This window comes from Melospiza melodia, chromosome 4, assembly GCF_035770615.1.
Source record: "Melospiza melodia melodia isolate bMelMel2 chromosome 4, bMelMel2.pri, whole genome shotgun sequence".
Lineage (NCBI taxonomy): Eukaryota > Metazoa > Chordata > Aves > Passeriformes > Passerellidae > Melospiza > Melospiza melodia.
Window position 1 is genome coordinate 88,797,645 of NC_086197.1, and position 25,411 is coordinate 88,823,055.

Sequence of the window (25,411 nt, forward strand, 5' to 3'; positions counted from 1 at the left end):
ATTTGCCTACTATGATTACAAGACATTGCCACAGAAGCACAATATCATTATCTATAGTACTAGAAGCAAATTGCTTTGGCTGTATTAGAGACATTACTGTAGAATAAATAATATGGTTTTAAAAATCAAAAGGCAAGTGCATATCCATATATTTTAAAATATAAATTATGATTAATAGGAAATAATTAAGCCAGACTAACTTAAAGATAAATGGAAATAAACATATTACTGTATTAAATTTCAGTTCTAGTACCAAGATTTATGAATACAGTTTCTATTTAAAGTATGAAGATACAAGCTCAAACATTTTTAAAATAACAAGAGGTATCAATCCACTGTGTTAAATGATAATTGTACCTTGTCTGTCAAAATAAAGGCAATCTGCTAGGCTCATTTCTTCAGAAAGAAATGTACAGCCAGTACACTGGGGTTCACAGCTCTTAAGAACAACAGATCCTTCCTGAATTTAGCAACAGAAATTCCACGTATATTCCACTGTCCTCTCTCAAGGGGGTTATACAAAATTCAGGTCTTCCAACTCCAGAGTTTACAATAACATTTTGATGAAGACAGATGTGGAAATGAACATTCAGACCCAATGTGAAATTAAGGCAATGAATAGGTGTCTTCTATATTCCAATATTTAGGCCACCATGAGTAGCCACTGCAGGCATTTTATCATGTTCCATGGATGAATATACACACAGCAGGTTTGAAATAGGCTAATGCATCAGCATTTACCACAACTGCAAAACACAGAGCTGTACCACAGAAGAGTTTTTTCCAGTACCTGTACCTCTAAATATTGACAAATAACTAACTTTCTCTAATATTATGCTGGACACTAAATATTTATATGTTTTGCAATGTGTAGATACATGCAGGAATAACCCTTAAGTTTTACAGAAATGATGTCTTACCTTCCATCTCTATCCCAGTCGTACACTTCTACTTTAATTGTCCTAAAATAAAAAAAACAAAACAACAACACAACCCTATTAAAATGTTAAATATGTACCCAGATTGCCTTTAAGATTAATAACATAGGGGTGCATTAATTAAGTCAAACTCAAAAACCAGAATTTTTCAGTCATTTCTCATGGGGCAGTAAATAGCCTGTCAGGTTACACAACACTTCTTCATAAATCAATAGCTAAATACACTGGAAACTCAGGAAACAATTAAACACATTGGAAGTTTGACCAACATATTTTTACTTGCTGATGCTCTGAATTTTCTGTGTTTTTTAAAATAAATGATTCTTTAAACTTTAAAGTATTATCAAATTTTAGAAGAACTGTTTCCTTCTGAGTAAAGTGATCCCTTGAGGGCAGCTCTAACCTTGCTTCAGGGATGACTGGGAAACAGATAAAAAGGAAAACCAAGATATTTTCCAAGTAAAGATCAATCATATTTCACATACTTCAAGAGTGGATTTCTTAAAATGCAAATATTAAAGAGCATATTATCATCAACATCCTTGATGAAAGAGGAAAGATATATGAGGATACAGATATTAGGCAGTTTTGTTCATCTCCTTTTACCACAGAAAGTGCACATATGTAAGCAAATTCAACTACCACTAGCAGTTAATTTGGCCTAAAATCAACTGAACATGGGATAGAAAAATAACACCTCCCATATTTTAAGCAACAATGTAACTTAGTTTTATTCTTCAGAACAGTTTCACATGAAGTGAAGTCATCAGGGCGGTCTTATTAATAGAGGGGACAAGAATCTAAGCAATTACTTTGTAATTTGCTTCCATGGAAGCTGCTCCTTATTCTTCCAATTACATACAGTCAAATAATATTGATTAATTTTCTTTACTAAGAAGGGACTCTTTGGAGATAAAGCTGAGCAACAGCTGATATTATATACAATATAATATCAAACAATTCACACCTGGATGTTTTTCATATTTTTATGTTATTTCAAAATACGAAAAGAAGGACTTGCTCCGTCTGCATGTACCTCTTTTCAACTCAAATGTAAAGGCTCCTAACCACACCATTTGTTATATTTTACAGCTCTTGCATAATTCAGGTTGGATTTAAGTTCCCTTACAATGAAAACGGATGAAAGTGAAAGTTGTTCTGCAGAACAAAGTGAAAAACAACTCCAAACCTCTTACCCTACCAAGTATTTCAACGTTCAAAGGAAACTACTTTCACCTTCAGAGGAATTCAGCAAAAAAAGGCAATATCACAACATTTTTTTCCCTAGACAATTTATTTTACTTCCATTTCAAAACCTGTTATGACAGACAGAACACACCACTACTTTAAGATTTATGTAAGGTTTAGTGGGATTTAAGTTTTGAATAGTCTAACAAATCTGTGTCCAAATAGCAGAATCATCTCAGTGAGAAAACTCAGATCAAAATAAATTATTAAGAATATCAAGATAAATTCCTGAGAAGGATCTTCAGACAGGTAACTGCAGTAAGAGCAATTCATCCTTGAATAAAGCTCCTCTCTTTAATATGAAATTTATTTCATATTAAAGGATTAATTACGGATCTTGACTTTTATCTATTTTGCATGATTTGCAAGATATTAAAAGACCTTTCCAATCTTCACATACTGAAACTTAACCTTTACCTTAAAGGACACAGTTTAGAGGATGGGTTTCCTAGCTTAATATTAAAAAACCCCTTTCATTCAAAAATAATCAAGGTTAGAGATGGGTATCTCTGTTTTAAAACTTTTATGCAGAAAGTAACTGTAAGTGCTTTTTGAAAGCTCATACTAGGAGAAAAAAAGAACAAAGACACATTAGACACTAAGTACTGAAATGCCATTCCTGTGATGTCTGAAAACACTGTATAATTGCATAGTTTGAGAAAAATTAAGCAAATCCTGGTCATTCCATATGAAAATGTGGACAGAGTTCAGTCAGAAGCATGCACTAGCTGAATATTTAGTGTCCCCAACACCAGAATAAACATTTACCATGACATATTTTTACTAATGACATTATTCCCATCTTTCACATCTCTCACAGAATGCAGAGCACCAAAACTTTATCTGTGAAAACTATCACTATCTGAAAGAGACCTCTGGGGTTTGTGTTTTTATGTGTTACCATGTGGATGTCAGGAAGTCAATCCTCACCATTAGAAAGAAGGGCTTTCTAACTAAAAAAACCCAAACCTCTGAAGTTCTTTCTGGACTATCAGCAGGTTAATTTGAATCAACCTGAGAGCTAAGGACCACTTCTTAATTTGAAACATGATTGCTGTATGCAGGACTATGAAGTTCCATGGAGCCTCTATTCACTGAGCACATCATGTTGAAAGCAGGTCAACAGTAGATACACAAAAATAATTTGAGGAGTGCTATTACACTTTCAAGTTCCCTTAATTTGGAATGCTGGAGTTATTTCAATATGCCTGCACCACAACATCTTTTCTAATTAATATGAAAACTTATTTCTTTAATATGATAAACAGTGCAGTGTTCAGAGACTAGCTTAATGAATACTATTTTGCTTATGCATTATGCACATTAACCCAAATACAAGTAAAAAATTCTATTTGAATATGCTCATTTAAAAAATTGCTTCGTTTTTACTGCGTCTAAGTGAAAGAGTAACCAACATGGCCATTTTTAAGGAGTCTAAAAATACCCATTTCCACTGAACTAATTTGTTTCTTATTAGTGGTAAGATGTTGATTAAAAACATGTTATTATTACCACCTGAAGATAGATCCTTTTGCATGGCACCACTGAAAACCTCAAATCTGGAGATGACTACCTTCTGTGCTTCTCATCTACTGATCTACGTATTTTAAAGGCTTTAATTTATCAGCATCCTCTGACATTGCATTGTCACTCAAGGAAAACAGATCATCATTGTTTTTCATTGAAACATTAAAAAATATTTGTGTACACTTGTCACAGAGACCATGCTTTAAATCAGTCTTTTATTTCTGTTTCTAATTCACACCATAGAGAGCAAAGAGCCTTTTCCAGAAAACACCACTAGCATTTCCTACAGGTTAAGCATATTTGCTTTATTTTTCTAAATTCTTTAATGTGATGAATGGTTTTGAACACCTATTATAATTTCAAAATGTTGATTAAATAAAGAACACACAAATTAGGGAGAAAAAATATGTATATGCAAAAAAGCTTAAGCTACACCTTACCGGTCATAGTCTCCATTACAGAGTGCTCTGACAGAAATCTTGAATGCCTGCCACACTGGATTCAATGTATTTTTCACAACTTCTGTTTTGTGGCAGATTGTAAAACTGCAATTAATACAAAAAAATTAATTAAGATACATTTTGTATTATTTACTTTTTCTTTTGCATCATCGACGACGGAATGAAAAGAACTGTAAGAATTCATATATACAATGTGCATATAAAATATAAGGTAAGAAAAAGAGAAATATGGTGAAATCAGAAGGAAGGGAAGACTGAAGAGACCTGCTGGAGAGAGATTACAGACTAAAGTGCTAAACAACTCTTAATCTTAAATGTTTTTACCCAAAACTTCAACAGAAACTACAATCACGCAGTGAGTATTTCAGGGAAGAGCAGTTTCCACCCCACTAATTGAAACAGACCTTGTACATGCAGGAATTAGTCACAGATCCAGAAAGGAAACAATCTTGTGAGGATCTGACTCTTGCTTAGAGATTAAGAAACTGAGCCAAGGGAATAATGGCTTTCAGATTTTAGTTCCCTGTTTTATGTCCATAATTTTTTAACCTGGGCTGTCTCAGGTAAAACATGTAATTCTCTCTGAGACTGAATGATCATTTTCTCTCATGAACTGTATTCACATATTCTGCTTTCTCTAAATGATGCAAAATTAAAATACCTCTTTTGAACCCCCATCTTGGGGACTGAACTGTTCAAAAGAAAGCAAGAACAAGGTCACTGGTGAAATCATTACTGAAATTCCTCATCCAGTTGCAACTGATGTTGTTCTCTGAGGGAATGTCCTCCTTGCACCCCAACCAAACACCTACACTTTCAGGCTGCACGTGCCAGCACTCCCAGTAACACCCAGAGAAATTTCACAAGTGACCTCAATGCCACTCACAAAGGAGCCATAACTCCTCCAGGCTTGCAGTGTTTACTCAGGATACTGTTCCTATCATCTGCCTCCAAGACAAAAAAAAAACAGGTAATAGATGCACACACCCATAAACAGATTTATGTTAACAACTGTTCCAGTTAAGCTACACAGAAAAGTAGCATCATGTATGATGATACTTGGTTTGGTTTGGTACATGTTAGATGTGAGGACTTTCAGTTTCCAAGAAAACTTAACATGCTAGTAGGTCCCCACAAAGGCAGAGTGTTGCATTGAGCAGTGCATGTCAAAGCTTAGCAGTGAACAGAAGAGATCAGTCTACTTTAACAAATTAAAGCATTAATGAAGCAAACAGCCATTTGTAAAAAAATTAAATTCTATTTCAGGAATTTTAAAATTCAATTTCCTGGAACTATGTCAAAAAGATAAAAGAGACTTCCTAATTTAAATTTGCATCATAAAATGTTTTTATCTAAACACAATTTCTAAGCATTAGCGTATTTTGTATCTAAAATTTTTCTGAGAATTCTATTTAATTCAAATGCATACCATAGCTTCACAAAAGTAACACTATTTAGCTATTTCATTACTATTAATTGTCATAGTGCTCTATATTTATGGGACATTTACCTCTTAAAATCCTCAATTGCAGTGTTTGATCAATTTCTTGTAAAAGTTTTATTCCTATATTGCCTAACACGACAAATTGAAATCCAACAAACATTATAAAAGAAACACAGCTTAATCTGGAAAGTGTAAAAAAAAAAAGAGAACTATATTGTCTGTAAATAATTAAGTTGCCTAATGATTAGCAGCAAAAATACTTAACAGGCACCTACCTGCCATCTTCATTGCTTCGATGAAACACAAGGAAAGGATCAGATTTCCCAAAGAAGTCCTTCTTGTCTAGCTTGTTTGCACAAAATTGCATTAAAACTGAATCCTGAAATGGGTAATAACAAAAAATTACAGACTGCATGCACTCTACTATACTAAACAAAATTTGACTAAACTATGCAAATAGGAAACAAAATAAAAGGGGATATCTGTGTTCCAAATGCTCTCTACATATCCACATTTGTGCAATGTCTTCATAGTGCAGTTTGAATGGTTGGTACCAAGAATTTCTTTGTAGGGACACCAGAAAAAGAACAATTTTCTATGCTAAAAAGGCTTTGGATTTTTCAAGGATTTCCTGATATCAAGCATTCTGAAAGAAGTAGATGCATAGGCAAGGAAAGTATATTAAAAGTAATTTTTAAAATTCCAGTCAGGCACGGCTCAGCCTCATTCCTTCAGTGACTTAGAGCTGTTGTTGTCTGTTCCTACTGCCTGTCAAGCAAATGGCTGCTGGCTCTTAAGAGTCTGGAACCTTCAAGAAAATGAGCCTGAAAGGTACCAAGTACATCCAACCTGTCAACAAATAAGAGACAAGTTTCTTTGCTGTGATCAGGCGAACTGGAAGTCACACATGGCATCTCTTTGGGCAAAGTCAAGAACAAGAAAAAGATTGTGAATGCAAAGATAAACTTGCAGCAGAATCACCAGCTAACTGGGGCAGGGGCTGCTGGAAGATTGTTCCATAAACAGATCTTGAGGTGCAACAGCAACAAGAGGATGATGACAGAAAATGTGGGCTCACCACTGAGTGGGGCAGGAGACCAGGTGACAAAGGACATTGCAAGGTCCATGTTTCTCACAGCCTTTCTATGTCTTTCTCATAGCTTTCTATCTTACTGCTAAGATTTGCCTTGGAGACTCCTGGAAACCTGAAACCCAGACCTGAGAAAGTCTGGAACAAGGATAACTTGTGCTTGGTAGAGGAGGACCAGGAAAGGAACATTTGAAACAGACCAGACATACAGAAGCCCATGGGACTTGATAGGATGCACCGGAGAGTGCTGATGGAGTTGGCCAATATTACTGTGGGGCCACCTTCAGTTACCTCTCTAAAGTTATGATGTTCAGGGGAAGTTCTCCTGTCTTTGAGAAAGGGCAAGAGGATCCAAGACAGTTTTATCTCAAGCCCTGAGATGACGAGAGAGCAAAAAATCCTGGAAAACATATGTAAACACAGGAAAAGCAAGAAGGTGGCTAAGAGACATCAGAAAGGATTTACAAAGGCGAAATTAATGCCTGATCCACTGGAAACCTTTCCTCACAAAATGAGTGGCTGATTGAACGAGAGGAGCCTAGTGGATGTTGTTTATTCTTCACCTTAGCTTGGCCTTATACAGTGCCTCCCCTAAATCATTAACTAATGAATTATAGAGTAGAAAACTGGACAGTGAGGGACACTGAAAAATGGCTGAACTGCTGGGCTTCAAAGGGTCATATTGAATGGCACAAAGTCCACCTAGGACCAGTCACTAGCAGTGTACCTGAGACATCAAAAATGGGCCAAGAATGCTGAACATCTTCATTAATGGCCTGGATGATGGATAGAGTAGACCCACTGCAGGTTTGCAAACAATACAAAACTAGAAATAGCAGTTTATACAACAGATGGTCATGCTGTCATTCAGAGACATCTGTACAGGCTGGAAAAACTAACGAAGATGAACCTCAAGGGGATCAACAGAGCAAAATGCCAGGTACTGCACGTGAAGGGGAAAAATCCTATGCAGCAGGACAGGCTGCAGGCCAAACCTTGGCAGCTTGGCAGAACAGGACTGAGAGGGTTTGGTGGACACCAAGTTGATCAATGGCAGCAAAGGCCAACAGCCTGCTGGGCTACATTTGGGAGAGTGCTGACAGTAAGTTAAAGAGAATCAGCTTTGGTGAGGCCACTCCTGAAGTACTTTTCATTCCTGGAGCACTGTTCTAGGCTCCCCAGTACAAGGAAGACACAAACATCCTGAAGCAATTCCATCAAAAGCATCACTAAAATGATTAAAGGATTGGACCATCTCTCATCTGGGGAAAGGCAGAGAGAGCTGAAACTATTTAGCCTGGAAAACAGAAGGTTTATCAATTCCCTAAGTACATGGTACTAGGGAATAGACAGCCTATGGTTAGTGGCATCCAGAGGAAGAAACTGTTGCAATATGTACATACTTGAAATGTGAGAAATTAACTTAAATATAACTTAACTTAAATATAAGGAAAAAACCTTTTTACTCTGAGTGTGCTGAAAAGCTTTAACAGAGAAATTGTGGAGATTGCTTGGACTCAAAACCCAACTGCACAGAGCCCTGAGTAACCTGCCCTAAGAGGGGCAGGAGTATTGGACTAGACAATCTTCCAAGGTCTTTTCCAACTTCAGCAATGCAATGATTCCAAAACTCATTGACATTCTGAATATGAGCTGTAAAAATTTAGATAAAGTACAAAAATCCAGAAGATCAAGTATGTGACAGCTGCTGAGACATTACAAGAGACTGAGAGAGTGAGGACATGAAGGAGCATTAGACAGACTGCAAGAGATATTGAGCATTGGCTTCTGCTTCTTTCTGCTTCTTCTCCCTGAAACTAAGAGCAACTTAAAGGAAAACAATATTCTAACTTCTTACATAAATCACAAAATGCAAATTTCTAAGTTATACCATTAACTATCCAGTGCAGTGTAAAATCACAAAATAATTGTCATGTTATTTTTGGAAAGCAATGAGCACACTTACTCTGCAACACCCTAGTTCCTCTGCTGTTACTATGACTGTTCCACACTTCTTCCCAGGAATTCCTCTGCAAAATACACAACCACATCACCTTAGTTCCTTAATATCATGTATGAAAATTACAACTGATACAGAGAGCATAAGGTAAGTTTTCAAGTCACAAAGCTGATGGCATGCAATTCAGTTTCCCTCTTCTGCCACTTGTCCTGCGTAAAAAAGTTGGTTTATCCTAAGTGAATTGGTAAATAAATAAAGGAAAATAAAATGTGAAAATCTACATTTCAGTGTGCCTACTGGCTTGAGAGTCCAGAACCTGTAGGCTTCTCTACAGTGATCACCTCTTTTTGGACAGTATTTGAAGGAGCAGGTAGAGGAGCATTGTTAGAGGAACAGAACAGACAACCATTATCAAAGAAAGGTTTTCAACAATACCTGCATGTCTGTATAAGATACAGTCTTGAGAAATAATTATTGTCTCCTCAGAATAAATGATTCCACAATTGAGACACCACATCTGCAGCACCAAGAGAAGTTTAAAAGGACACTCTGAAGAATACTTGGGCTTTAACAAGGACTGAAAGGAGGACCTTTATAGAGCCTGTGTAAAAGATGGCCATTTATGTGGAAATTCAAACCTGAGAGGTAAAAAAAGAGCCTCCAATTTTGCAAGCTGGAATTGCAATGAGGCAGAGGACGGAACATCTTTCAGGTCACTCAAAAATTTACAGGCTTATCCCTGAATTTGCAGAGCCTGGCCCTCTGATAGTCACACCCACAGATAAAAGGACAGGACAAATATAGGAAGTTCAGGTATTTTTCTATCAGTTATGTTCACAGCAAAATGACAGGAAAAAGAACTCCACATAATAGGCCAGCTGGCTCCAGTAGAGCCTCATTAGCAGGCAGTGGCACTCAGATGTGAATAACTAGCATAGAATGCTCATTAAGCTTTGCAATGCCCTATCTCCTCATCAAAGGAAATCCCTACAGGAATGCACTTAGCAGATCCTGAAAAAAACCATTGCTCAGAGTTATAAATGTGGCTAGCATCTTCTCTCAAGGAAGACAGAATGTGCAGAGATCTAATTCTGGATGGTGTCTGAGCAGGTGACGCTCTTGAGAGAAAAAGGAAACCACAGCATTTTGGGAAGTAGAGGAATCTGCACATTATCTTTTCATGCCAGTACAGCTGGAACACGAGAGCCAGGCAGAGTAAATCCTACACATGGAGCTTGTCTTGAGAAGGCATTTAATGAATCTAGTAACCCAACAGGAAAAGAGAACAAACATTACTGTTAAAATGTCACAGTATCCATTTCACCTTCTTTGAATTACTAGAATTATTTTCCAATACAAATTATCCAAAACAACAGTTCACATCTGTATCTGGCCAGCCTGTAAAATAAAGTGCAACACTAAAGTATGTTCTTGAGCAAAAAATGCTCACTGTCACAAGGACAACAGGCTACCACACTACAATACTGGGAGCCAGACACTCTCCTGTGACAGACTGCATAAAATTCCAAGTCCTTAATGGTCTCAGGAAAAGAGAGAGAGGTTCAGGGGACAATCTCACAACTGCCAAGAAGAAATACTGTAAGGTTCATGCCTCAGAGGTGCAATTCACCGGTGCTTGTAACACCAATGAAACTGCAAGGCATGCATGCCACGTAGGCAAAGAAAAATGTGAATTGTGTACCTTCACTTTTGTACCTGCCATAAAGATCAGTGCAGGGTGTGTTTCAGCTTTCCTGCCTGACCACAGCAATGGTGAAGCTCTAGGCTTGAGATGTTTTACTTTAACTCTGAGGAAGGACAAGACTACCCTTTCACTTCCTCAGGGAACCTTTCCTAATAATACACAATCTGACTTGAAGCTGGACAGTTCACAGCAGCCATGGAGTCCTGAATTGTGTAAGACTTTTGCAAATGCCTAAAGTAGATAGAGCTTCTTCTAGACAATAATAAGCTTCAAGTCTTTCTAATTTTCATTTTGAAGGAACATCAGAGCTTACTTGAATGCCAATCAGAGAATGGAATTCAAGCTTCTCAAACTGCTTAAGGATACAAAGTGCTACTTCTGTAGGGTGGCTGATTGGGACTAAAACAGCACCAAGCTTTCTCTTTGTAATCCATTGGCAGAGAACTGAAGAGGGAAAATGTTAATGAACTTCAGAAATATGGTGAAAAGATAAAGCTCTCTTAACTCATAGATCATAAAGAGCATTCATGCTGTGAGAACACAGAGTTGACTTCATAAAGAGAACAGTAAACTCAAAGCAGTAAATATCCCTAAGAAGGGAAGACATGCAATATTGTCAATTAAATTCTCATTGTTTGACTATTAAGAGATACTAAACACACATCTACAAAGCAAACAACCTTGAAATGCATTGCAAAGTTTCATGAATAACAGAAATGTGTCCTTGACACCCAGACTTCAGAGAGTCCAGAAAGGACAATCACTCAGGGACAGTTGTCAACTCACAGCACTGTCAAAAGCAGCAATGACAGAATAAACAGGGACACTATGAAGAACTGATAAAAAGTCAAACATTCTCTCATTAACATGTGCCTACCCACGTGTTGGGTCCACTTAGTAACTACCATACAAGATAGTATCAGAACCCAGACCTGAGAAATGCTTATTTACCTCTGAGATAATATTTTACACAGGCCAAGAGGTCTGTGAAGACCTCTTTTCCACTGATATTTTTTCTTTTCTAATAGATAATTTCAAACTTTAAACTTCACTTGTTACTCATTTCAGACTTCATTTAACCTGTACCAAATGCTAAACTGCTGAATGAATGCCTTTTAATCTACATATTCAAAATAAATTTCAGAAAAAGTGTTCTGTGCTGAATAATTGACTAATTGAGGACAGAACCAAATCTGAAGACTTTTTAAAAGTCAGGTAAGATTCATCTTACTAAATATAAGTGTCTTCAACGTTAGCACTTTCTCTGACCAAGTGACCACAGGCTCCCAGTAGAACCACCTGACAATGACTTAGCTCAGTCCATGGAGCTGTGGCAGTGCAATGTGCTGTGGCAGCTGGCATGAGCCAGGCCTACACAGTGAAAAGTCAGTGAGCTGTTGTTTTAGTAGGGCCAACCTGTAGTTCCAGCTGACAAGACAGGATTTCTGTGCTCAAACTGTGCAGCCATCAAGAATTAAAACATGTCCAGACCAAGCAGTGACTGCTGTGCGCTGCTATCCCCCAGTGCTGGAGCTGGGCAGGGGTTGTTCCCTTAATTGTGTTACTGGAGCTCCCCTGCCTGTGCCTTGTGCCACTGTGATCTTTGAGTGTGTGGAGATGGGTTTCCACAAGCTGATGACTCTCCTGGGATGGATCTGAAAGCAGCCAGGGCAAGTATTTGGCTCCCCCACCTACCACTGGGACACTCTTCTTATTTGTTCACAGACAACCTTTTTAATCACAAATCCTAACACAACTTCTCTATTATTACACTTACTGTACCGGTCCTCAAGGTTATTTCCTAGATATGTTTTTAAAAGTTTAATATCCAGAATGGGATTAAGGGGAGAATCACAAAATACTGTTGTCTAATAACCACAATATTTGCTGATGTTAATAATTTTGTGCGATTTTATTAGAAATCTGATAATCTGGTCAGCTGATTCTTCACTGTGTCTTTGGGAAAGTTTTTTGCAGGAACTCAAATGCTTGAACAAAAGGTAATTAAAGTTTTATGATGTGCTAATTTGCAAAGCAAAACAGAAGCATTTTTTAGATTAGTACACTCAAGCTATTTCTAATGCAAGATGTAACAAGATTGACAAAAATTATGGATTAGTTAATTCCTTTGCTAATTGTCCAAAATGAAACCTAAATTATCATAGCCTATATAAAGTAAGATTTCTATTGCATGTAACTGTTATACTCTCTCTTAAAAGCCATATCTGTCAATTCTGCATATCAAGATATCTCACAGCAAAACAGCCCCACAACTCTAGCCTCATGTAGCAGTATCCATTCACCCAACATTCCAGAATACTTACACAATTGATTTTTCCAGTCTGCTCCCCTGTGATCCTACTATTTCTCCCAGTGTGCAAAACATCTGTCCCAAAAAATCCTGAAAAGCAAAAACATAAAAACTCAGAATTCATATTTCATACATTGAAATTTGGTTTTCCATTTATTTCAGCTGTTCCCTACTGAAGAACAGATTCTGCTGAACACCACATCTTAGTAATAACTATGCAGCAGTCAATCATAAACAGACTCACTACCACCTATTTGATATAACAGTAGGTTACACTTGAAGATGTAATTCTAAGGCACTACACAACCACTACAGTGAGGATGTAATTGCAGATCAATGGCTAAAAGTCTCATCTTTTCACTGTGAAGCACACACACAGAGTATTCCTTCTACTATCCTCTTTTCCTTTGCTCCAAGTTCTCAAAGGTTCTCTTACCAAAGCCTTCCTGTATTTAATTTTAAAAAATTAACTGATAAGACTCTGAATTCTACTCCTGCATCTCTAAATGTTAAAGTTACTATTTCATCACTCTCACTTTTATATTCATGTTGTCTTGAAGGTTTCTTCTAACATTGAGACACAATAAAAACATGCTTCAGTTTTAGGACCCAAAAATTATCAACTAATTGCAGCATATTACATATCTGAAAAGGTATACATGCATGCTCAAATATTCCCTTTGCAAGAGAAATGTCCCATTAACGTTATACTGATTATACTTATGTGTTTTCACTCATAGCCAATCACTGTATTTGTCTCTGTGTACCTGGTATTACTTAGAGTCAAAAGAAAATAAACAAACTTAAGAAATGTAAGCACTTTAACACAAGGAATTACAGTAGTGAGGAAGAACTTACATGTTTTGACAGGTTAGGACTCTTCGAGTCAACATCATAGCTTAGGAAAAAAAAAAAGAAAATTTATATCAGAGTTGCCAGATGACATATCTGAGGACAATTAAGAAAAGAAACAAAAATGAAACAATTCTTTCACCTATTGACATGTGTGAAATGTATACAGATTTGTGAATGGAAGTTCCCCAGTAAGGAAGACAAACTGAGTCATCATATATAGGACTATGGTTCACTAGTTATTTGAAATTAAATCATTTTCAACAAAGTGCGAACTTTAAAGAGAAATTCTTCTGATATTCCTTTTTGAACAGTGAAAGATGGCAAAAAGCAGACCAAAAATTAAAAATTAACCCTAGAAAACAAACTAACTTGTAAATTATTTTCTTAGGTAATTGTTCAGTCATTTGAATAAGCAAATAGAAATAACTAACAATAAACTAAACTGCTTTCAGCAAGAGTTTTACTTGTTCTTTTGAGTTTATCATAATCTTGGCATTCCTCCAGCTATAAAATGTCATTTCCCTTCCATAATCAAGTCAAAGAGTTAAAAAAAGTTACTCTCTGAATTTAAGAGATATTGAAAAAAATAGTGTAAGAAATTCATACAAGTTTACTAATCTCTATACTTTGATAGTCTTTCATCTTTATCAGATAATCCAAGTAATAGTTTTATCACATAATCTGTTCAGATTCAATGCCAGTTACTAAACTGAAAAAGTTTTCATCTGTTATGCTACTGCCCATGTCAGGCTGTCCTGCATGGAATGTTCTGTGCTGTGCACAGCGTTGGCTGTGCTGCCACAGCTGGTGCTGGGATGCATCATGGACCAGATCACAGGTCAGGATGGCAGGAATGCCATAACACAGCTGGATGTGCTGCAGCACAGCCAAAACCTCAGAAACATATTCATAAAGAAAAGAAATTCCTACAAATACTATTAACTTCAGTTAAAACCTCCAGTTAAAAGCAAGCTGGTGAAATTGAACAGAAAAACACAACTTATAAATTGACCTGAGGGATAGCTGCAGAAGTAAAACAATCAACAACTTCACTGGCAAAATCACTTCCTAAGTACCAGCAGTGAGCAGAAAGGGGCCTGTGACATTGTGGCTATACGTTTTGGGGGAGGTCATGCTCATTTATTGATGCACTAAATATCAAAGATATACTTGCTGCTTGATTTTTTTCTCCCCTTCAAAATACATGATTCATATAAGGCATTTCTTTGAAAAATAACACTTTGGCCAACTGTGGTACACAATTTTGCCAAGGAACTGAATATAGGAAGCGTTCTAAAGCTTCAGAATTGGGATTTAATCCATGAGTGGCTATGTGAGATTTGCATTTCTAATTCAGAGTTCTAAGATATTTAATTTTTCATCTATCACTGTTACAGGGCTCTACAGTAAATTCACACAATATCACTATATGGCCACTTGCAGGCAAAGACAGCAACAGCTTTGAGTTCAGAACAGACTTGTGCCCAGGTAACCCAGGACAGCAGCAGAAAGCAGTCAGGTCTTTCTGATGAGCACAAAGAACATGTCATATTTACAGCTTTTCATAAACAGACAGGAGTCCATTTCTCTGACTACATAAAGAATTAAACAGGGAACTGTGTTTTCCGCCTCAGGTCCAAGTCCCTTCCAGACAACATTTATCCAGAAGGTCTTTACAGACTCCCCTTTCTTTCTGTTGACTGAGCTTTCTCTTTTTCAGTTCAGTTCTTTCACTTCTCATTTCTGCTGCACTGTTCCCTCCCCATACCCTGCATCCTACGAGAAGCAGGAGGCAAACAGACACAGATTTCCACACAGCCCTCACTGTGTGGCTATTCCAGCACTGCCTTATACCTGGAGAAGAATCCTTTATTTCACAAATTGATTAGCTCTGACTTAAAACTTATTTTAAATAACCCACAACAGTTATACTCCACAGACTGAATGACATTAAACCTAACTTTTAAGACTACAAATAAAGTCTGCATCAGACTTCCATTGTGGTTTGTACCCAGCCACCTCAAAGCACCCTGTAATCTTCCGGGCTTTAGTATTTCCTTTCACTCCTTGAAATAGGTGGTCTAGTACATCTTACAAAGGAAGTGAAAAGAAATAGGAAAAGGGGTTTTCAACTAAAAAAGGACATACAAAGAAAATTTGTGGCCACAATGCATAGTGTATGATGCAAAACTGCAGCAAAAACTTAATTATCTGTGAGGGTTATTCATACTCTCTCCTAGGGCAGGGTTAAGAAAGAACTGCTAATAAAAAAAGAGGATGAAAATTAAAAAAACAAGACAACCTTGATTATCACAAAGACTGAAATAATCAGAAATGTAAGAGATGACATGCAAAGGTGACATGACCTGGTAACTGGACTCTCAATTCTGTTTTCCAAATAATGAAGTGAAAGTCAAAACAATTCCACCAGTAGAATGAAATGAGCACATCTGGAAAAATGTCAGAAGCCATTTACTTCTTGAACAACTGCTGTTGTTTTAAAATCTTAAAATTTAGTATATTTAGATGCATAGTAAAGAAAATTTTGGCTCTGTACAGTATTTTATTTCTGGACAGTGTATCTGTACCTGATTTGCTGGCTGTGTTGCAAGAATATATTAACGTTTTGACATCTTTTCATTTCTATTTTCTGAAAGTAATAATTGCAAGCATAATTGTACTTTGACTAGTTAACATCTGCCAATTTCTTAAAATTCGGTCATTATTATATTACACATTTATTTCTGAGGATGCAATGCTAAATCAACTGTGTATTACATTAATTTATCCTATGTCAATAGATACCATCTCTCTTCAAGTAAATTTTATGCTGGACAAAACTTTACATGCTCACAGAGGCTGCAATATGAGAGTCAAAATTGCTAACTTACAAATCAAACCGCAGATTCTCTCTTTCTTCAAAGAAGTAGTCCATTATAAATTTTCTCACAAAATCTGGATTTAAAGTATTATCAATTACTTCTGTTCTTCCAAACTGTAAAAGAAAACTGTAAGTTTAAGCTATATGCTATGAGGAAGTATAATTAGACTGCCAATACCAGGAATATGTGAGACACATGACAGCCTGTAAAACTCTCCTAAACAGATGCCATGAAAGAAAATTACTGCATTCACATGAATAGACCTGTGGATGAAGACAGAATGGCAGAAGACCTCGTATGTCAATACAGAGTGGTGCATAGCTTGTATTGTATGACCTAAACTTCATCAACATCATCTCCCAAAGCCAATAAAAATCCACAAAAATTGGAATCAGTAACAAAAATCCACTGCTTCCTGAAGAAATGCATACCAAAGAAAAACCCCAACCAAACACAAGAGCAAGCAAAAGCTCGCATATATTGTTTATTTCAGACAGCTTTAAATATTAGGGAACACAATCCTTATATTGCAAATGTATCATTTTTGGACTCTCCATCTCCTATTTCACCTCAGTTCAGCTCTCTCTTCAACACTCCCTTCTCTGATGCATGCAAAATGCATGGTTGCATTTTAGCAAATGCCTTTTCCTTCTTACTGTTTATAGGAGGTGCCTCAGCCCCTCTCAAGTTGAAAATATTTTAATTAAAAGAAAAAATTCAAAGGTAGATCTTTACCACAGCTACAGACTAGTTTTGTTGACACTGACCACCACCACAGCTCAGTCCTGTTTGAATGTTTGAATGTCTTCCTCTCTTGAGAGCCACAAACCCCATCCAAATTGACAGCCAAGTCTGGTTTAATCTATCTGAGGGAGACTGTAAAATGGGAAACTCATGTGTTTTCCCTAATTTGTTTTCTTTTTTGATGGAAATGTGTGATACAGATAAGGAAATTGAAATCAGTGTGACTATATTTTAAATGTTTGCTAGTACACAGGACCCCAGCCTTAAATATACCCAAAAGGTTTATACACCTATGAATATGCAGCTTACCTCTCTCCATTCTTTGTTTCCAATTGCTTGTGTGTACAAAACACAGACTGTGAAAGGAAAAAAAAAGAAAAGTTTGGTTATTTTCAAACTTTAACATATCCTTCAATTAAGTGAACTAATTTTGTAGTCTCTTGTGCTGTGGAAAATAGTAACTAGGACAATTAAATAGTAATGTTTTCCTTCAGCTGTCAACAAGCCTAACCAGACTGGTGATCATGTGGTCTAGCTGTTGCAGAAATCAGCTAATAAATGGAGTGCTTCTAAAATGGGAGGTGGCACTTATGCCTGACCTCCAGCAAAGCACTTGACAGTCTTTAAAGACAAAATTGGATAAAAGCAGGTCTTCTTTAAATGTGGGTGGTCAGTCTATTCCAGATTATCTAATGCACAATTACCCTAAAATACACTTCCTGAGAGAGAGAAGAAAATTAAAGCAAAAAAAAAAAAAAAAAAAACCAACAAATTAGGACTCTACTGAAAAGAAACAGGGGAAATAGAAGTAAAATAAGGGAAAAAAAAGACTTCTTGGGTTTTCTTCCTCAATTTTGCTTCAAATTATTTATATATATTTAAGCATCTCACATATGTGTATTTTATTTTTTTAAACTAAGGCCTGATAAAAAATAGAATCAATTAAATTTGTTGACCTAACCTGATTTTGAAAGACCCAAGGAGAACAATCCCACAGGTGTCACTCAGATCTCTATTTCCAGTAGAGCACTCACTACACATTAAGCTGCAGCTTTTATCACAAGGACTGGTGACAGGGGTGCAGTGATTATAATCAGGTCTTTTAAACACTATTTTAAGTACAAATCATTTGCACTGAAGGAGCATTATAAACTTTATTTTCTACAGTCTTGAACTAGTTGCAGAAAACTATGATAAAGGAATATTTACCTGAAACTCCTCTTCAAATCCTTTGTAAACAAGAGAAATACAGATATTTCAACATTTTATTCCTCAACAACATTTTATTCTTTTCCTGCACGAATCATTGTTTTTCAAAAGAAGGTAAAAATAATACTGTTTTAGACTGTAGCCTTGAAGAGCAAAGGTAGAGGTTTGATTTTGTTCTCAGTGAAGTCAGAATCATCAAGAGACGAAAGCAGAAATGAAGTCAACCTTCTAACTACATTTTCTTCTTACTTAAAATGCACTTGCTCCATACAAAAAAAAAAATCCCCTTAGGCAGCAGCAAATAAGAGGAGAAACAGAAAAAAGCAATTTCAATATTTCAGCTCACATAGAAGCTAAAAGTTAACACTTTTATGTTTTAAGTAAGATGTCTTGTAGATGAAAAAAAGCTTTTATAAAAAAATATTCAAAATAATTCTCAGGAGATGTCCATCTTTCTCCATTTACTCTAAATAAACCCTTGACAATCATGTGCCTACCTTTGGTTACTGTTTATAGTAAAGTGAAGCCAAACCAAAAAGCCTATTTTTACAACACACTCTGGAGTAGCCTGCTGGAGTGCATTACACGAAGAATGAAGTGAAAGGGGAAAATGTGAGAAAACAGAATGAAATAGAAGCTATGAAATCAGCTGAAGAAAGTTCTGTAGGTTACCGAACTTCTGCCTATTCATCCAGAATTGTAGAATCATAGAATATCCTGAGCTGAAAGGGACCCATCAGGATCATCGCAGCCCAGCTGCTGGCCCTGCACAGGACACCCCAGGAGCTGCCCCATGAGCCTGAGAGCATTGGCCAAGCACTTGCAGAATTCTGTCAGGGCTGGTGCTGTGACCACTGCCCTGGGGAGCCTGTTGCAGTGCCCAACCACCCTCTGAAGAAAAACATTTTTTTCCAATGCCCAACCTAAACCTCCCCTGACACAACTTGAGGCCATTCCCTCAGGTCCTGTCACTGGTCACCACAAAGAAGAGATCAGTGAAAGATCACAGAATCACAGAATGACCAGGTTGGAAGAGACCTTCAAGATCATCAAGTCCAACCCATGCCCTGAACACCTTAACTAAAGGTGTGTAAACACCTCAACTAATGGTTAACTAAACCATGGCACCGAGTGCCACATCCAGTCTTGTTTTGAACACATCCAGGGATGGTGACTCCACCACCTCCCCAGGAAGGCCATTCCAGTATTTTATCAGTCATTCTGTGAAAAACTTCTTCCTAATATCCAACCTATATTTCCCTTGGTGCAGCTTGAGACTGTGTCCTCTCGTTCTGACAATTCTGCCTGGAGAAAGAGTCCTGACCTGACTACAACCCCCTCTCAGGGAGTTGCAGAGAGAGATAAGGTCACCTCTGAGTCTCCTTTTCTTCAGGCTAAACAACCCTCTACTAGCTGTGGACTGCAATAAGCCCTTCTAGGCTGCAGATGTGGCCAATATTTTAAATATAATAAAAAATATAGACTAATAAGCAGCCACCTCCTACAACATTTTACTGTTAGTAAAAGGTACAAGTCTGACATACACATGTGCATCTCAAACTGACATTTCAAAAAAAGTCAGCCCTAATGAAAGCTATAGAAAATACATATATTTCAGTTTTTCTGATAAATACTTTGTAAATGTAGAAAATTTTTTACAACTTTTCTATCTTTCCTCTAAAATGCACCCCATAAATTTTGGGAAACCAACCATGATACTGTTCTCCATCAATGTTAAGATTCACTATCTCAAATGGCTCTTGGAGAGAGTTTTGTAAAGATCCTGGTACACTAATTGCAATAAGCACTAAAAAACTTTTGTCAAATTCATATCCAACTGGAGAAATGCAGATAAATATGAAAAAGTTGATCTAAAGCATTTGAAATGCTCAAACCAGAGATTAAAGGCTCCATAAAGCAACCCAGAAAACAGTTAACAGCATTGTGGTAAGGGAGAAGAAGGAATACAGGAGGATAAATAATATTTCAAAAGCCATCATATCATGCAACTACATCCTAAGACAGAACTAAAAAAAATAGTTTTTCTCTCATATTCTCAAAAACGGAGGGAGCAATGAGAAAGTTCACAGCAGCACACTAATGAAGAGTAACTGAGAAACCCTTTTGGAAGGCTTTGCTGTATGAGTTGTTCCCAGAGCAGATACAGCTACATCTATACTCAGGAATATTTAGTAATTTTTAACTCTGGGCACTGATACCACAATGTCATACTCAAGGTAAATTTAATTAAGCGTTGTAATGAAAAAGAAGGTGGAAATGTCAACACTTTTACTCTGTTATAGACACAGTTCCCAAAATATTATAGATTATCATAGCCTGCACTTCCTGTTTTCCCAAACAGACTGGGCCCCCCATACCTGCTCAGGTCCCTTCCCTTTCAATGAATATATGCTTATCCTTTAGTCTGGCAACTGCTGTGACATCAACATTGCCCATCCCCGTTTTCCCAAGCACAACAACACATCCATTCCATTTCAAGGAAGACTTACCCACAATGAAAATGACCTTTTCTCTGTAACACCTAAATCTTTCCATGGTACCAGTTCCAGCAGGGCTCCCCAACACTCTCCACTGACCAGCTTTTAGACCTTCCAGGCAGAGATGCCCTAAGGTCCCATCTGCCAAGAGATTCTCCTAATTGTTACTATCCTCCATGGGGAGATTCCCCAGGGAAGAGTTTTTGTGTTGTCAGTCATTGATCCTGGGCTCTTCAGATGATCAATACTCAGCAGCCACAGGGCTCCCCAGGAGGAGTGTGCTGCTGCCAGCACAGCTCTGCAGGGCTCAGCTTGAGTTGTCAGAGCACGGGAAGAAAACAATACTGCCCGTCATTAGACAGAAGAAACGTGCCAAAATCATTAATCTGTATCTCCTCAGAAGGTCTTATCCCTACCTCATCAAGGAAGCACTACCTTAGCTCAGCTTTCTGCAAGAAAAAACCCCAAATCAATAAAATCCATAGATTTAAAAAAACATATTCCTAGAAAAAATGGTCTCCAAACTAGGAGAGCAGAATGCTCCAAACACTACAGTAAATCAATATATATGATTGCTTTCACTCCACTGAGCAGAAAGCTCTGTCAGTAAGAGGATTCAGTATTGTTTGAAATACTTCCTGAACAATGGCTATCCAATCTATATCTACTATCTCTACAGTTACTTCTGTCACTTGCCTCTGGGCATGCAAAGTGACAGATTCCACTTGGCATGAATATTCTAGATCCCAGGGAAGTGGTCAGAATTGGAATACTGACTAGCAATTACAGTATAAAAAAGGCCAAGCATATCTCCTAAGAGAACCAGGAAAATCACAGGTTTGTTTTTAATTTCAGGAGAAGGCTGTTTATATTGACATGGAAGTCAGCTCCATTCCTGTATGTCCCTCTGAGAAAAAGACCAAGAAGATAAAATTGCATTTTCCCTACCAGTATGATCCTTAGATAAATACACTGGAGTATGAAAAGCATATTAGAACTGGCCTAGCCCAAAGCAATGAGACCTCAGCATTCAGAATGACTTTACATGGTTCTTTCCTCTGAGATCTAATGGCTGCAAATTCAGTGGCTGTAAAAGTGGAAATTGTGGCAGTGGCAGGATGCTGATTTTGACCCTTTTTAGCTATAGAATAAACCTACTGTATACAGAACAGTCTAAGAATGGCCTTTGTCCAATGAATAGACACTGAGGAAAGCTGTCCTGCTGTCCTTCCAAACAGAGAAGAACAAGAATGTTTTATACTACTCACCCCTTTTACAGTAGGGCCATATCTCTGTGGCCAGCTAAAGGACAGTACAAACAAACTAAATGGCTATTAAAAAACCTGCAGAGTACTAAAACTGGATGTACCCTGTTTGGAGAATACCCAAAATCAAAGCTGCTCTGACAAGGAATTTCTAGAGTGCAAATACAGTATGAGTACTTCCAGAGTCAACAGTTTCCCCCTTCTCTCTTCACCAAGGACAGTATTACTGCACTCCATGGTTTTATACTGCTTACCTGTGACAGACAGGCCTGACTGGCAGCATAATTGGGCACTCACAACTGGACACCAGAGCCTAAACCACAGCACCAATTTGAGTGCTTTAAAAAGCTATTTACATTAATTGAAAAATAATATGTCTCAAATTGATAAGCAAGTTTATGATACTTTTAAAATATTTCCATTTACTCTGAATCCATTAAAACACACCACTAGTTTACTTCTCAGAAACATTTTAAAATAGATACTAAGATTTCTTTAGGTTATCCTGCCACTTTGTTTCCATGTTTTTCCCAGAAGGGGTCACCCACCTGTCAGGCTCACTTTGGTTTGCCCAGCTGCACATTCTGGGGCTGTGCACAGGCTACAGAGCCTTTGGAGGGGCTGCCCTTTGCATGGAGCATCTCCTCTGCAGAAGGCATCCCCAGCAGTCTGTCTGCACACGTGTGGCTCTGGCAGTACCTCCAGCAGCCCTGTCTCTAGCTTGCAGCTGCTGGCCCATTCTCACTGGGACAGGTTTGAGCAGGGCACTGTGTACAGGCAAGCACTACTGCCGTGGTTTCCAGAGCTGGCTGGCACCAGCTGTGACTGTCACAGGGTGTTCATGGCCTTCCCCACACAGCTCACACTGCAGAGAGCTCAAACACACCCAAACCCTGCAACTTATGCCTCACACAGTGCCCCAGCTGAGAAAAACGCGAAGCACTTGTCCTTAATAATATTTGAGCTTAAGAACTATAGACACCCTATCGCTTTTGCCAATATGAGAGATCTCTGAATTCATTACAGGCAACAGGTCACTGAGCATTCTTCAGAACAGCTTAACTAAGGGTCTTTTTTAACAGAATTACAGAATTGTCAGTGGCCTTTGAGGAACATCCAATCCAACCCCCAACTAATTTTTACCAAATTTTTTAGTCAACTAAAATTTTTTATCAATATGCAAAACACTCAGTTTTGTTTCTGTATGATCTTCACATAAAGGCATGGCATTGCCTATGTCTTCTGATTTTTTGTTTGTTTTTTGTTTGTTTGTTTTTAAAGCTTTACAGGTTACAAATTTCAAAGATACTCCTAACTTCTTGTCATTTTTCCCCAGGAAGTAGAAGCTTTTCCCTTCAAAAATTTACTGTGGAGTCTCTCCTAAGATTTTTTCTTGATGCAGAATGAAAACATATACTCTAACAAAAGTACACAAATGACTCAGTATTCAAATATCAGGACATGGTTGCATGTCCAGAGACTTGATACAAGTATATATGTCTTGGGTTATTTCCAGTGCCAGTAAGCACAATATGTGGTATCTCAAGGAAGAAAAGCCCAGGCTTAAAGAAAGAAATTGAACTTATGGATGAAAGCAAATGGAGAGTTGTAGGAGAGACGACACCACAACTTAAGGACCAGTCTATTAATCACACAAAAATCCTTTGAGTAACATTATCAGAAAAGAAAGGAATTTTTTGGGGATCTCGGTTCCATTATTAAAGTTTTCATATACAGGAAAATAGCAATGGATTTTAAATAAAAAATCCCATCATAAATTCATGGACATGAGAGTTTTAGGGGATCCTGTCATAATTCAATTTATGAGGAAAGTGAGTGTCAGTAGCTTACAATTCTGAACAGATTAACTAAAAAACCATCATACACTTTTGATCAGGAAAGACAGTGTTTCCCAGAGATTAATTAACCTAATTTTATTTTTCAGTATTTGACTCTAAGATTAGTGGACAGTATGTACTAGCAGCAACAGATGCTTCTATTTTATTTAGTATTTTGCCTAATAGCTTTGAAAAATATCTAAAACAACAGATACTAAAACAGAAACAGCAACCCATCTTTCCAGAATTTAATAATTTTAGGAAACTTTAGGTTAAATACTAAATAAAAGACTATTTAGCTCAGGAAAGCAGTATTAATAACAGTCTTTAAATTTCCAGTTCACATAACATTAATTATAAGTGTACCTTATTCAAGTGTAGCTTAATTATTCTAAGCAATTGTCACAAAGTCAATGTAAACCTAACTGACACTGAAAAGAATCACCCACCTAATTTTATTCCAGTGTTTGCACATTTAAAATACATAATAAGAAGAAACAATAAAATACTATATACTCACTTGGATCAGATTTAGAAAATGTATCTCTGTCCAAAAGATTTCTAAAAAGAAAAAAAAGAGATAAAAATAATCTTAGGTATAAAAAAAATTGTGAAATATGCAAATCAGATACCAATGCACACGCATTTTTAAAATTTTTAATCAAGAGTCAGTTCAGTCTTCTCCCCTCCTGATACACAAGACTTAGCCAGCACTAACACTGGAGTCAGCTTACATTTCATTTTATTATCCATTTTGGATTTGAGCAAACTGTGTCTCATATACTCAAATACCATGAATCAAAAAACAAACACATGTATGTTATATATACATGTAACAGGCATCAGGAAGAGAAATACCTTTAAATCAAAAGGTCTACCAGAGATTAACTTGTCAGCTCAACCCAAAAACCTTAGACTTTACTCAAAAGCTTGGCTATGAGATTTCAGAGCCATCAGGAAGTATCCCCAAGAATATGTCATGGACAAGTAAGGTAAAGAGAACTAATCCATACACAGGACACACCTGGGAAAAAATATTCATTTTGTTATGGAATGCAGTCCCAATATCATATCCCCATTTCAGCCAGCTGAGAATCATTCACAGATAAACAGACTTAAATCAACAATTCTAAAGAATCAGGACTGTCCAGAAACCATTCTCAGCACAGTTACCAACATTTCATCATTAAAAAAATTAAATAAATTGTAAAAACTGTCTCATCAGACTAGAAAAATGTTCTGAAAACAGGATGCCATTGAAAAGAGATAAGAAAGAACTAATAAACTTTGGAAAGTATTAAACTTAGAGCAAAAATGCAGCATATCTACATGGAGCTGGATATACAGCAGTTATGTCAAAATAGTCCTAGACATTACAGCTGACCACAAACTGACTGCAAGTCAGGACTCTTGTACCTTTGGGAAAAGGAATACTG

General features: G+C 37.1%; 1 protein-coding gene across 1 annotated transcript in view; it reads right to left on the reverse strand.

The window, feature by feature from the left end:
- CPNE8 (copine 8) overlaps window positions 1-25,411 on the reverse strand; it is a 70,120-nt gene that overhangs the window by 31,887 nt on the left and 12,822 nt on the right. The window contains exons 2-10 of the mRNA XM_063155464.1: window positions 24,496-24,536; window positions 17,475-17,521; window positions 16,431-16,534; window positions 13,543-13,582; window positions 12,698-12,774; window positions 8,675-8,738; window positions 5,894-5,997; window positions 4,154-4,258; window positions 921-962 (exon numbers count right to left, since the gene is read on the reverse strand). Of these exons, the coding sequence (XP_063011534.1) occupies window positions 921-962; window positions 4,154-4,258; window positions 5,894-5,997; window positions 8,675-8,738; window positions 12,698-12,774; window positions 13,543-13,582; window positions 16,431-16,534; window positions 17,475-17,521; window positions 24,496-24,536 (624 nt within the window). The remainder of the gene's footprint in view (window positions 1-920; window positions 963-4,153; window positions 4,259-5,893; window positions 5,998-8,674; window positions 8,739-12,697; window positions 12,775-13,542; window positions 13,583-16,430; window positions 16,535-17,474; window positions 17,522-24,495; window positions 24,537-25,411) is intronic.